The sequence below is a fragment of the Chiloscyllium plagiosum genome, unplaced genomic scaffold (assembly GCF_037043375.1).
Source record: "Chiloscyllium plagiosum isolate Xiang-an unplaced genomic scaffold, Cpla_swu_hap1 HiC_scaffold_3, whole genome shotgun sequence".
Taxonomy (NCBI): Eukaryota; Metazoa; Chordata; class Chondrichthyes; order Orectolobiformes; family Hemiscylliidae; genus Chiloscyllium; species Chiloscyllium plagiosum.
In genome coordinates, this window is record NW_028270141.1 from 77905674 (window position 1) to 77921105 (window position 15432).

Below are 15432 nucleotides of genomic sequence, written 5' to 3' on the forward strand. Positions count from 1 at the left end.
ACTATAAGGTCATTAATTAACTCTATAGCATTGCACATTACCACATCTAGTGTAGCTTGATCTTTGAACAGCTCCAGAACATTTGTAAAACTATTTCTCAAAAGCATTGTATGAGAGGCGGCACGGTGGCTCAGTGGTTAGCACTGCTGCCTCACAGCGCCAGGAACCCGGGTTCGATTCCTGCCTTGGGGCAACGGTCTGTGTGGAGTTTGCACATTCTCCCTGTGTCTGCATGGGTTTCCTCCGGATGCTCCAATTTCCTCCCACAGTCCAAAGATGTGCAGGTCAGGTGAATTGGCCATGCAAAATTCCCTGCAGTGTTAGGTGCATTAGTCAGGGGTAAATGTAGGGGAATGGGTCTGGGTGGGTTGCTCTTCGGAGGGTTGGTGTTGACTTGTTTGGCCGAAGGGCCTGTTTCCACACTAGGGAATCTAATCTAATCTAAACTCCTCAACTAGGTTATCTTTGCCCAAAGAGAATTTTCCACCCTATGAGTAGATTAAGTTCTCCCATAATTATTGCCATATCTTTTTGGTAAACTTTTTGTTATTTCATAATACAAGTGCAGATGCTGGAAATTTGAAACAAAAGCAAAGAATGCTGAAGAAACTCAGCAACTCTGGCAGCACCTGCAGAGAGAGAATTAATGTTTCGAGTCCAGTGTCTCTGCTTCAGAACTCATAAGTATCTGTTTTCTCTGTGCGTTTACCACTGCATACACTTGTCCTCCATGTGCTTCATTTGGTGACGTTTGAAGTGGTTCTCACCTTCACGGATGTTCCACCAGTGTGTTCTAGGGCAAGCAACTCCAACGTGTCAGTCGGGATGTTGCATTTGTTTAGGGAGATTGTCAGTTTCCTTATGGTGTTTCCTCTGCCCTCCAGTGATTGCTTATGGAGCCCGGAGTAGAGAGTAGTTGTTTAGAGTGTTTAGAGTAGTTTTGTTGTTTGTGTATTTCAAACTGGTCATGCATGCCCAGTGTTTCGATGATTGTGATTGCCTTGGGAGAGGGCACTCCTGTTCGCATAGCTCATTTTGCTATACCATGCATTTCGTTAACATGGCTTTGCTATGACATTGATGAATTGGGAACACTGTTTCTAAAGCATGAGGTTTTAAAGTGTGTATCGGTTTTAACACTATACCAGCCCCATTTAAAATGGTGCTGCTGTTACACGATTTTCTCATAACACAGGGTTGCATGAGAATGGAACTACCGCATGATAGCAGAAATAGCACCGCTGGTTATAACACTCCAAAGATTTGAAGTGTCTGCTGTACGTGGACCATTTTTCTTATGCATACAAGAGGGTAGGGACCATGGCTGCTCTGGAGACCATGAGTTTAATCCAAAGGCTTGTCATAGTCAAAGGAAAGTGTTATGGCTTGTCATAGTCAAAGGAGCAAGCTGGTAGAAAATCTTTGTTTGCTGAATTTTTAGTCTGAGACTTATGCTCTCACAGCTCATGATGATGGTTTGTAGCTCAGGCTTGGAGTGTATATGTGCATAGGCATTCTCTATGTACTGCAGTTCATGAACCGAAGCTGGGGTGTGCTTGATTCAAGTCTGGAGATAAAGGTTGAATAGTTTCTTGCTTGTCCTATGGAATCATTCCATTCCAGTGGGGCGCTTCATGGGGGTTGGGTGGAGTGTTGTGATGAGGAAGATGGAGAAGAGCATTGGTGCGATCTCACAGCTCTCTTTGACCATAATGGATCTGTTTGTGAAGCAGGAGAATAGGAACACATTTTTGTAAGCAACTGGATTTGAGGAGGATATTTCACAATCTCTCGTTGACAGAGTTCTTTGTGAGATCAAAGAAGGCCATGCTATTCCCTGCACTTGTCACACTCTGAAAATCATGTCCAATGCACCTCTTGAAGCCACATTGTGACCGGAAGAGGAAGTCTTTAGCCATGTTGCAGTGGTTAAGGAGGATTCTCATGATGTCCTTTCCCATGGAGGACTGTTGGAAAATTCCTCTTATTTCCATTAATGGACCTGTCTCCTTTCTTGAAGATGGTCACAATTATGGCACCGGAGATCTCTGACATGCTCCCTTCCTTCCAGACAAAAGTGATGACATTGTGGATTTGCCCCTCTGCCTCATTTTTTATTTCAGTGGGGATTCCATCTCTGCTGAGACCTTGTTTCTAAGCTAATGGATGGCTTTTTAGCCCTCACTTGTACTGAGATAGTGATGGGTAGTTTATTGTGAGATGGTGTTGAGAGCACTTGCATCGAAGGCTGCATCTTGGTTGAGGAGGTACTTGTCTCTCCAGGCACTATAACGGCCTCTCATTCTTTCATGAGTGACTGTTTTTAACGCTCAGGTAGCTGAGTATTCGCACAGTAGGTGTCTTTGATTGTGCTGACAAAGCTGTGCACGTCATCATCATCAGCATCAGCATCAGCAAGTTGTTGGGTGTCCTCTCTTTCCACCCACTATCTGTTCTTTAGATCACAGGTTCTTCAGTTGTCTGTAGTCTGTCTTCTTCTCACTTGAGGTTTGGTGGAGCTGTTCGTTCAGGAATGCCTTGTGTTTGCAATCTAGGAGATCCTGCATCCCTTGATCGTTCTTGTCTAACACGACATGGTGTTTCCTGATCAAGAGACTGAGTTCCTCTATACGTGGTATGATTATGGTGGCATCTGCGATGGACCTGTGGGCACACTGCATATCTGGCATGCTATTCATTGCCAAGTTGATTGTGAAGCACTGCCTGACACGGTCTTTTTTTTTCCTGAGTTTTTGAGTTCATCAACATTGAGTTTCTGGCAGAGATTTTTTTTCTGTTTCTCTGGTTTGAGGTCAAGTTGATGGAGATGATTGATGGAATGACCATAGAATGGATTAGTCAATCATCCGCTGTGGTCATGGCGACATGATGCAGACATTTTTGCAGTCCCTCACTCAAGTGATGTTGTCAACTATTAATTGCCAGTTCTTGGAGCTGGATGTGGCTACGAGGTCATATGCTTGTCCCTTTTGAAGGAACAGGCTGTTTATTATAATGAGGTCACTTTTTTAGTCACTTTAGCAGGAGGAGGACAACTCTAGCTCATCTTTCCAAAGGTTTCCATCCTTCCTGACTCAGGCATTGAGGTCACGGTGGAGAATCAACTTGTCTCCCTTGGGGTTGTGGGATAGATATTAAATTACTGAATTGCAGAATGCCTACAGTTTGGAAGCAGGCAATTCAGCCTATCGAGTCTACAGTGACCCTTTGAAGAAGATGCCACCCAAACCTCCTCACTACCACCTTCCCCCCCCCAACCCTATCACCCTGTTGGCCAATCCATTCAACCTGCACATCTTTGGACTGTGGGAGGAATCCCACACAGACGCAGGGAGACTGTACCAACTTCACTAAAAGTGACACCTAAGGGTGGAATGGAACATAGGTCTCTGGCACTGTGGTGCAGCAGTGCTAACCATTGAGCCACCATGCTACCCTGTAGAGAAGTGTTCTTCAGGTTTGCCTTTTTAGACGAAGGTGTAATATCCTTCTTCTGTGTTCAAGGTCAATAGACAATAGGTGCAGGAGTAGGCCATTCAGCCCTTCGAGCCTGCAACGCCATTCAATATGATCATGGCTGATCATTCCTAATCAGTATCCTCTTCCTGCCTTATCTCCATAACCCTTGATTCCACTATCCTTGAGAGCTCTATCCAACTCTTTTTTTAAATGAATCCAGAGACTGGGCCTCCACTGCCCTCTGGAGCAGAGCATTCCACACAGCCACCACTCTCTGGGTGAAGAAGTTTCTCCTCATCTCTGTCCTAAATGGTCTACCCCGTATTTTTAAGCTGTGTCCTCTGGTTCGGCACTCACCCATCAGCGGAAACATGTTTCCTGCTGCCAGAATGTCCAATCCTTTCATAATCTTATATGTCTCAATCAGATCACCTCTGTCTTGTAAACTCAAGGCTATACAAGCCCAGTCGCTTCAGTCTTTCAGTGTAAGGTAATCCCGCCATTCCAGGAATTGACCTCGTGAACCTACGCTGCACTCCCTCAATAGCCAGAATGTCTTTCCTCAAATTTGGAGACCAGAACTGCACCCAGTACTCCAGGTGTAGTCTCACCAGGGCCCTGTACAGCTGCAGAAGCACCTCTTTGCTTTTATACTCAATTCCTCTTGTTGTGAAGGCCAGCATGCTATTAGCCGCCTTCACTATGTTATAGTGCTGGAGTTCTCCGGCTGTAATGGCATTGAGACAATCTGCTCTCTCGTTGGGGTCAGAGGGGTATTGCAGGCTGATCTCTTGGCAGCAACAGGTTAAGGACCAAACCAAGACAATGCAATGAGCTGGGGGAGGCCACTATTTTGAATGGGATATCTTAGCTTTGATTATTGTAACTTTCTGCTGCCCCTGGTTCCAAATTATTCCTTTGTGTTGGATATAACCTACCCCTGAGTTAATATACGGTCGTGCCTGCTGCTGATGATCATGTCATCATGTACTCATCCAGATGCAGATCTACAATTTGTGTATGTGTTGATTTGCTTTGCTTCCCTTTAGGGCTTCGGCTTGTGCTACAAATTCTGCAACCAAAATTTTAGAATCACTGTCTGGGAGCAAGCACTGATCAGATAATCAATTTGCTTAAAGTGCACATTATTTGGCCATACATACAGGCACGCTATTTCATATAAGCAGTCTGGGTTTCAAGGATTCTTGTGTGTCCTGGGAATTGACCACATTTAAGTTGCTTTCTAAAATTTGGATGAGAGTTTGGTGTTTTAACTATGATATAAACCTTACCCACAATTGTGCAGAGTATTTTAGCTTTAAAATTGTACTGTTATTCTGACCCAACAACTTGAATCTTTAAGTCTTGATGGTTTCCTCTAGCCCTGAGATAAACTACATGATTTTAGATTAATCGTCACGTCTCTCCAAGCTTCAGTTCATTTTCTTCTCCTTTAGAATTTAAACCAGCTAATATGTTTGCTTCTAAATCCCAATTAGCAATATCTGTTATTAATATTATCTCTTCCCAGTCTTTTGAGAACTCTGGCAGAAACCAAAATCCTTAACTAAAATTTGCAACATGATTTTAACTCCAAGATTCATCCAATCTAAAGCTGAATTTGTTACAGTTACTCCAAACATTTCTTAACAATAAAATAGGTGGTGTTTAATCCAAATGGTATGTCACATTTCAAAGCAACAGACCTCATGCACACAAACATCAATTTGTTTCTCAAACAAATAGAAAAATGAAAAGAATGCACAAATGAAAATCATTGTACTTGCTCTTGAAGGAAGAAAAACAAAAATAAACCAATCGTAAACCACATACCAAGCAGACTACTAAGGGCTAAATCACTTTTAAGTGACAAAGACATTAGCCTGCAATTCATCCACCTAAGGGGCTGCTTGTCTAGCTTGTCGTTTGCTCTTTCATTCCAGAAGAGAGCCAAATGATTGTTTTAATGCAGTGTTACAGATTCAGCAGCAGACTTTCACAGTCAGTGTCTGATGATGTGTCCATATTCTGAGGCCCATAGCCAATGATATCCAGGTCTTCAATTCATCTTGGGTGTCTGGAGCCCTTCTCCTTTTCCTCTGATTGGGCTGAGTACGTTCCCGAGCTTAGGGTGGCCAGCAACAATTTATTATCATCTGTGGATTCCCACCTTTTTGATCAATCTGGGAAGTGACCGCGTGGATCTTGTTTTTGTGACTCTTTCCCTATCTCCAAGTCTAATCTCTTTAGTTTCTCAGGTGTGAATGGGCTGAAATTTCTTTTTCTAATAATCTCAATATCTGTCCTGGGTACAAAGTCAATTTTGTTTCTCTAGCTGATCATATAGCACAATTGATCACTTGGAGGTGTAGTGGACAGCTAAGAAGGTTACCTCAGATTACAATAGGATCTTGACCAGATGGGCCAGTGGGGTGAGAAGTGGCAGGTGGAGTTTAACTCGGATAAATGCGAGGTGCTGCATTTTGGGAAAGCAAATCTTAGCCGTACTTATACACTTAATGGTATGGTCCGAGGGATTGTTGCTGAACAAAGAGACCTTGGCGTGCAGGTTCATCGCTCCTTGAAAGTGGAGTCACAGGTAGATAGCACAGTGAAGAACGTGTTTGGTATGCTTTCCTTTATTGGTCAGAGTATTGAGTACAGGAGTTGGGAGGTCATGTTGCGGTTGTATAGAACATTGGTTAGGCCACTGTTAGAATATTGTGTGCAATTCTGGTCTCCTTCCTATGGGAAAGATGTTGTGAAACTTGAAAGAGTTCAGAAAAGATTTACAAGGATGTTGCCATGGTTGGAGGATTTGAGCCATAGAGAGAGGTTGAATAGGCTGGGGCTGTTTTCCATGAACCATGTGAGGCTGAGGGGTGACCTTATAGAGATTTATAAAATTGAGGAGCATGGATAGGATAAATAGACAAAGTATTTTCCCTGGGGTGTGGGAGTCCAGAACTAGAGGGCATAAGTTTAGGGTGAGAGGGGAAAGATATAAAAGAGACCAAAGAGGCAACTTTTTCACTCGGAAGCTGGTACATATATAGAATGAGCTGCCAGAGGAAGTGGTGGAGACTAGTACAATTGCAACATTTAAAAGGCATCTGGATGGCTATCTGAATAGGAAGAGTTTGGAGGCATATGGGCCAGGTGCTAGCCGGTGGGACTAGATTGGGTTGGGATATCTGGTTGGCTTGGATGAGTTGGATCGGAGGATCTGTTTCCGTGCTGTACATCTCTATGACTCTAATTTTGAAATTACCAATAATTCTGTCACATCATAAGTGGTCTATCCTGGTCTTGTACTCTGATTGTAAAGCCCCAAATAGGTGCTGTAATCTCCTCACTGTCTCTCCTGCATATTGTCACTGCACCTCTCCTTCAACTATCTCTCATCTCTTCTATCCTTTCTATCTTTTCCCTTTCCTAGATATGACTACATAATATGCCTTCAGGAATGCTGCCTTTCTAGTTCACTGACCTGTCCTTTGTTTCTGTGTCATTTTGGCTGTAATAGATTCTTTGTCCTGTTAATTATCTTTTCAATTCTAAATGCAGCTGGGGACAGATTTCCTCTTGCTGCTTACCATTAGCCTAATAGGGGCTATATTAGAGTGGTGCTGGAAAAGCACAGCTGGTCAGGCAGTATCCAGGGAACAGGAAAATCAATGTTTCGGGCAAAAGCCCCTCATCAAAACTTTTGCCCGAAATGTCGATTTTCCTGCTCCTCAGATGCTGCCTGACCTGTTGTGCTTTTCCAGAGCCATTCTAATCTAGACTCTGGTTTCCAGCATCTGCAAGTCCTTGTTTTTGCCTCGTTGATTTTAACTTCATTAGCCTGATAGTCCAACAACCAGACTATTTTCATCTGCCTGTCTTTACATATGCACCTCTTCACCCACTGTTCTGCCTCAACAACAGGGTTGTCTGAAGTCTGTAAAACTTGGACCCAACTCTAGAAATTCTAGCGATACTTTCTAGTAGCCTAAACCCTAGTTTATGTCATTTCTTCTGGTCACTATTTTTAACTTGCACCAAGGTAACTTTGCTGAGACACACTTCTCACGTATTCATATTTGCCATTTACCAGCTTCTGAACATAGAGAGACTAAACATTGTTGCAGATTCTCATACAGAAGCTAGTTTTCCTGTCTTTTCCATAACGTTCTTGACTACTGTGGTGCTTTCAATCTAATTTCTCCTAACCTTTCTCTTAATTCTGAGAGTTTACTTCTGCATCACACCAAATCTTATGTTTCTTCAGTGAATCCCAAGATATCTTCATTTTTAATTTTGTTCTCTTATCCATCTGAAATTTAATTAACAACCTCTCTGAGTCCCACCTTATAGGGTCATCTTTGAGCATGTCACTATTCTCTTACCTCTGTGGCTGTTTACTTGCTCTTGTCCTGTGGCAATTCACCCCCTTCTCATAATGACTTGATCTACCCACTGGCCTTGTGCAGGATAAATCCAGTTTGCAGTTTTGGACTCACTGTGCTCCCCTTTACATTGTTCTACTCTACCATTTCCAAATTTGATCTCATTGGTCCATTTGTCTGGCTAGCAGACTACCAATGGGTGGTAAATAAAGGTTCCTGCTGCCTTGGTGCATCTGATTGTCTGTCTGACTTACTGACCACTAATGGATCATTGAGCTCACAGTACCAATTGTTAATGTTCAAGGCAACAGGATTACAGGCTACAAACTAAAAGACTAATACAAAATGTTTAATAGTCAAATTACGAATAAAGTTATTAAAATAAGAAATGCTGGATCTGGTGATGTATTGTAACTACACGATGAGGGAGCCAGCGGACTCTTTATGGTTCATAGTGATCATATCTGTAGCAAGTGTTGGTTTTTTGAGGAACTCCAGCTGAGTTAATGAGCGAGAGTCTGAGCTCCGAGCACTGCAACACATCAGTGAGGGCTGAGTTACCTGGATGCTGTCTTTTGAGAGGCAGTCACACTCCTTAGATTAACGAACTCAAATTTGGTTAGTGGTCAGCAACAGGAGGGTGTAGCTAACAGTGAGGCAGGTAGAGGGATCCAGGAGGTAGGGCTGATGGACCTCAGCCCATGAGCTTGCCTAAGAGGTTTGAGATTCTTGCTCCCTGTGTGGATGACAGTAAGGACTACAGGAAGGGTGAGCAAACTGACTATAGAATGGTGGTACAAGGAACCAAGCAGGAAGGAAAAAAGAAATATAGATGCAATCAGGGATAGTATAGTCAAGGGAATAAACACTGTTCTCTGTGGCCAGGATCAAGAGTCCTGAAGGCTGTCTTTCCTGCCTGATGTCTAGGTTCAGCATATCTCGTGGGCTGCAGAGGAACTTTGAGCGGGAGGGGAAAGATCCAGTTTTCATGGTCTATGTAGGTACCAAAGTTAAAGATGGAAAGAGAAAAGAGGTTCTGCTGAGCGATTGAGCTGCTAGGGGATAAATAAAAAAGCAGAACTAAAAAGGTAATAAACTCTGATTACTACCTGAGCCATGAACTAATTGGCACAAGCTCAACAAGATAAAAGATTTTTTTAGCTATTTAAAAGAATAGGGAGAGATAAAAATGGACATTGGGCCACTGTAAAATGAAGCTGGAGAAATAGTAATGGGAACAAGGAAATGACAGAGGAAATGCATAGGTACTTTGCATCAGTTTTTGCAGTTGAGGACACCTACAGCATCCAAGATTTCAACAGATGTCAAGGGGGCAGAGATGAGTGTAATGGCTGTCACTAAGGAGAAGCTGCTAGGGAAGTTGGATAAATATCCATATTGAAGAAGAAAGGGAGACAGAAGACATGAATCCACAGGTCAGTTAGCCTGACATTGGTTGTTGTCCACTATTGAGGATGAGATTCTGGAGTACTTGGAAGTGCCTGGTAAAATAGGGTTGAGTCAGCGTGAGTTTGTCAAGGGGAGGTCATGCCTGACAAATCTGTTAGAATTCAGAATTATTTGAGGAGCCAGTGGATGTGATCTTTTTGGATGTCCAGAAGGCCTTTGACAAGGTACTGCACAGGAGGCTGCTAAACAAGATAAGAGCCAATGGTGTTAAGGGCAAGCTACTGGCATGGATAGAGGACTAGCCGACTGCCAGAAGGCAGAGAATGGAGATAAGAGGATCGTTTTGGATTGGCAGCAGGTGACTAGTGGGTCCATGATGGGACCACAGCCATTCATGTTATTCATTAACAATCTGGATGAAGGAACTGAGGGCATTGTTACTAAATTTGTAGACAACATAAAGTTGGAAGGACAGGTCATTGTTGAGGAAGCAGGGAGGTTGGGGAGTGGGTAACTAAATGGCAGATGGAATACAATGATGAAAGATGTGAGGCTATGCACTTTGGCAGGGAGTATAGAGGTGTGACTATTTTCTAAACAGGGAAAGGCTTTGGAAACCTGAAGCACAAAGAAAATTGGGACTCCTAGTTCAGGTTTCTCATATGGTTAACATGCAGGTTCAGTTGGCAGTTAAGAAAGCAAATGCAATGTTAGCATTCCTTTCAAGAGGGCTAGAATATAAGTGCAGAGATATACTGCTGATGCTGTATAAGGCTCGGTCAGATGACATATGGAATATTGTGAGCAGTTTTGGGCCCTTTATCTAAGGAAGGATGCGTTGCCGTCGGGAGGGACTCGAAGAATGATCCTGGAGATGAAGAACTTGTTATATGTGGAGTGATTTGAAAACTCTGGATCTGACCTTCATGGAGTTGAGAAGAATGAGGGAGGTATCTCATCAAAACTTAAAGAATACTGAGAGGCGTTGATAGAATGAATGTGAAGAAGATATTTACACTGGGAAGAAAGACTCTGACCTGAGGGTGCAACCTCCGAGTTAAAGGAACAACTGTTTAGTACTGGAGTAGAGTGGTGCTGGAAAAGCGCAGCAGTTCAGGCAGCATCCAAGGAGCAGGAAAATCGACATTTCGGGCAAAAGCCCTTCATTAGAAATACAGGCAGAGTGCCTGAAGGGTGGAGACTCTGCCTCTATTCCTGATGAAGGGCTTCTGTCCGAAACGTCGATTTTCCTGCTCCTTGAATGCTGCCTGAACTGCTGTGCTTTTCCAGCACCACTCTACTCCAGAATCTGGTTTCCAGCATCTGCAGTCATTGTTTTTACCTACCTGACTGTTTAGTACTGAGATGTGAAGGAATTTCATCAGCCAGATAGTGGTTATTCTGTCAAACTCATTGCCGCAGAGAGTCCAAGTCATTGAGTGTATTTAAGACAGAAATAGACTGATTCTTGACTGGTAAGGGGATCCAAGGCTACAGAGAGAAAGCAATAGAATGGCATTGAGAAATACATCTGTGATAATCAAATGGCAGAAAAGACTCTAAGGGTCTAGTGGTCTCATTCTTCTCCTATATCTTAAGGTCTAACATCAGCACAGATGATTAGAGGTCCAAATATGGCAAAGACACTATTCTGTCGAATGCATAGAGGAATACCACTCCAGAGCGGCTGTCCAATGAATGAAGGTTTCCTTAAATGCTTGTACATTGCAGGGTATGATTTGTCACGTCACGTGACTGTAACCAGTATGAGTGAATTGCAGTATTGATATCTCATTAGAAGGCTGGGCCAGTTTCTGGTTGGGACAATGCATTCCATTTTAATCAAGCACCTGTTGTGGCTATGTCCAGTGATCATGTCCCTTGAAATTGCAAAGATGTTCCATTACATTGTGATTGCATTACATTATCTTGGCTATGACTATGCGTAGTTAAACAGCTAATGTCTCCTCTATGTCTGTGCAGTTCTGAATTAAATATACATAAGTCTGCTTTGTTTTTACTCTTAATCCCTCAACCAAGTGGCATCCTGCACTGTCATAGATTCATAGAATGATATAGCATGGAAACCGATCCTTCGGTCCAATTATTCCACACTGACTATGTTCCCAACTAATCTACTCCCGTTTGCCTCATTTGGCCATAGCCATCCAAGCCTTCCCTATTCATGTACTTTTAAATATTGTGACTATACCTGCATCCACCTGTTCCTCCAGCAGTTCATTCCACATATGTACCACTCTGTGCAGAAAGAGTTGCCTCTTATGTTTGTTTTGAAATTTTTCTCCTCTCGATTTAAAATATGCCTCATAATTTTGAACTCTCCCACCTTAGGGAAAAGATCTTGCTGTTCACCTTACCTATGCCCCTAATGATTTTATAAATACCTATAAGGTCACCGTTCAACCTCCTAAGCTTCAGTGAAAAAAGTTCCAGCCTGTCTTTAGAACTCAAACACTCCAGTACCAGCAACATTACAGCAAATCCCCTCTGAACCCCCTGCTGCAGTCCAATTGCATCCTTTCTACAACAGGGTGACCAGAGCAACATGCAGCTCTCCAGATAAGGCCCCACCAATGTCCTGTATAACCTCAAGATGATGTCTCAACTCCCATACTCAAAAGTTTCTTGTTTTTTGAATTAAGATCAGAGACATTCTTTGTCCACTGGGATAGTGCACTGAAAATCCAAACCATTATTCCTAGAATAATCACAAAACCTTCCAGCCTGTTACATATCTGTATGTCCTTCTATGTGTCTGTCTCTTTTTCTAAATAATTTCATTACTTATGAGCACCCAAACTCAAGTTGTTTTCCTGAATTTATGTCATCTCTCTCCCTATTATACTAGGATCATTAACTTGCAGAGTCACTCCTCCACCTTTTTTTAGTGTCCAATGATTCCTAAATGTCGTGCACCTTTTAAGAACTAGGTACTATTTCATGTCATTCCACACCACACATCTCTAATGACTACTAAATCATGCTTACTCATTTCTGTTTTTGCTCCTGGTTTGTGTTGTTTGTTTAGAATGTTTTAGTTTTATTATTTTCCTTTTTTGAAAATTAGTCTTTTCTGTGGATTGACTCTTAAATTTGTTTTCTCTTCTCCTTCCTGTCATGGTTGTTCATTATTTTAAAACAAAAATTAAAAATCTATAACATTTAAAATAGTAGATAGTCCCCATAAGTCCATTCAACTATGTATTCACGCAATTGCATCAACATGTTCCATAGAAAGTTCAATTGTAAAAAAAATTGTAGTTATCTGCAGGGCCTTACCTGCAGACAGAGCAAAGTTAGACATTTTCACTATCAACTTTTCTTAATTTTAGGAAAATTTAAATTCATATATTGCACATGCACAAGACATTCCAATAGGTTTCTCAGACGATTTGTGATGACAAGAAAATGTGACAGGCTCAGACTAGGTTCAATTAGGATGCAAGATTGTTTACAGTCAGGTTCATTCTATGATTGTGGCTTGAAATGGGTAATTAAACTCATGATGTTTGCGCAGGATGAGTTGTCAAAAAGAGTTTTTTTTACATTTTTTTTGAAAAGCTGGTATCCAATATGGTGGAATGCTAATTGGCAAAACAGTGATGTTTCACACGGGAAATTTGTTTCAGTAATTGCTTAACATTCACCCTTGTGGGAGTGCTCAGTGGAAGTTGTTCGATCCAGTCCGATCCCATGGGCTATGAAAATAGGAAAAAAAAAAAAAAATTGAGAACCGTATTAGTGAGGCTTTGAAACAGAAATCTGTGTGGGAAATGAGGTTCCAGACTTAGAATATTTGCTGTGGTTATCACCTCCCTATTTCCTTGTGCATTACTGAGTTCTCTGGGTTTATCCCATTCACATGTTCCCGTTTCTTTAATGTCTTTGCTAATATGCTTTTGGTTATTTGACTACACTATTCAAAAACTGGTAATTCTTCTGTTTTCCTTCTTTATTTATTCATTCAATTAAAATACCTGCCCATTACTTATATTCTCTGAAATTGCCTGTTTGTTCCATAGTGTAGCCATAATGTTTTTTGTAGAATATATGATTTTTTTTTGGTAAGCAGTGTGTCTAATAAGAGAATATCTAAATTACGCATTCAGAGAACCTCTAAAATACAAAGCTTTGTCGATTTTGTTTTTGATTGTGCATTAAATACACATAGTATAAATTTCTAAAAATCATGCTCACAATGCCTTTAGAGACATATTCCTACAGGGCATGTTGAGGTTTCAGCACACTACATTTTAGCACATCCACAGTTCCAGTGTCATGAAATGCACTGTAGGTACAAATCAAAATTCCCATCTGTGTCAGTAATCACCTGCTCTGTGAACCTGCCAAAACATTTCAGGCAGCGTAAGAAACCATGCTAAGAAATAATTCTAAATAAAGCAATGTGAAAACAATTATTCCGTAACTCTAAGCACTAAACACAATTTGAGCATTGCTGCAACTGACACCTCAAGTGAATATATTTCAGCAATGACCGAGCGTAATGCTGTCAAAAAACATTTGTCTAAGTGTAAGCAGAAAGAAAATGTTGCAAATATTGAAGATTTGCTTCCTCTTGCATTCCTAAATTGCTAGGTCAGAAAAAAAAACACTAAATAAAATAATGGAATATGGCATTGTAGGCAAGAAAGAATTGAGTTGATAATTAATCCAATTAAGTACATTTTTTTATACAAAATATGCAAGTATTATCCATTTGATTTTAAATGGAAACAAACTACTGCTATTTGTTCACCAGAAAGTAATAACTGAGTGCTGCAAATTAGATGTATAAAATAAATTGTTTGAACTCCATTTCTCTTCCCCTTTCTCTCAGCCACTGTTGTACAGGCACTGCTGTTATCTCTCAATTACCAACCACATCAGATTTGGAAATTGTATATATCAATTATACTTGAGACAGTACTGAGTCTTGACTTCAATTAACAACTTTCTTTGTATTTGACAACTTTGTCGTGAAAGATCCCTCCTTTCTAATGTATAATGAATGAAGCCACGAGTCATGTATTCATCAAAAATAATTCCATAAACTAATGGATAATTTTTTTTAAAAAACAGAACCGGTGGCTCTGATGGATTTGTTAGTACTGTTAATCCAGATGATGCATCAGAACCAAAAATCAGCACAGAATGCAAATACTACGCAAAGAGGTAATAACCAATCGCTGCGATATGTTCTTTACAAAAGGTCTATACCGTCAGAAAGATAAAGACTGCAATTGAAAAATAGAAATAAAAATAGAAAATGGTAGAAATACACTTGGGGTATGCCAGTATCTGAAAAGTGGAGATATGTAATGTTTTCAGGAGCAGCTTGACAATGGGCCTCTACCTCAAATGTCAAATTTATCATACGAATGGAATCCATTTGACAGAACTTTGCTAGAAATGACACACATTTCTTTCCTTTTTTAAATAGTGCTGGGCCTTCTGTGCCTTTCCATCAAATTTTGAGAAGTCTGCTGTTGAACACTCTTAAATATGTATCAAGTATTTTTCTTTCAGATTCTTTTGCTCCTGCAAATTTTGTGATGGAAGTATTGCGCATGTTATGTGGTCGAAAGGAATGTGCTACTGAGTGCTTGTACAGAAACGTTATTATTGATTCCCTTCTTTTTCCAATATCCACATGGCTGAAAGATGATCAGGTGGGGATAATTTCAACAAATGTTAGTTGTGCTTTACAAATTTAATTTGAATTATAATTGTTTTCATTTTATGCTTTTAATTGCATGTAGCTTGAATCTTTGTTTAAGTGAAAATGGGGGTACTACACTATGACACTTTTTGGCTCTAAATAGTTTGTTTTGTTCCCAGTATAGTAAGCTGGAAATGTACCTCCTGTCATATTGGATGAAACAGATGCACTGCTGGTTGAAATGTCAATTGGGCAGAATTAATGTAGAATAATTCCTACATATCTAGCTAAACCTGATTTCAATTTTTTAATCCTTTTGTAGTTAGTTCACCAAGTGCTTAATACAAACAGCATGTTTAGCAGATACGATAAGAAAAACCACTGTACTTTGCTGTTCATGATATTGAAAGCAATGGAGCTATTTTCCTGTTTTACTCCACATCATTTAATCCCACCTCCTCCTTACCATTC

At 40.9% G+C, this 15432-nt stretch overlaps 1 protein-coding gene across 4 annotated transcripts in view; it reads left to right on the forward strand.

Moving 5' to 3' along the window:
- tbc1d32 (TBC1 domain family, member 32) overlaps positions 1–15432 on the forward strand; it is a 245760-nt gene that overhangs the window by 86548 nt on the left and 143780 nt on the right. For all 4 annotated transcript variants that reach the window (XR_015753686.1, XM_043684303.2, XM_043684307.2 and 1 more), the window contains exons 14-15: positions 14382–14474; positions 14829–14971. Coding sequence is in view for 3 of the 4 variants with exons in the window: in XM_043684303.2 (XP_043540238.2) it covers positions 14382–14474; positions 14829–14971 (236 nt within the window). In the remaining variant the exon portion in view is untranslated. The remainder of the gene's footprint in view (positions 1–14381; positions 14475–14828; positions 14972–15432) is intronic.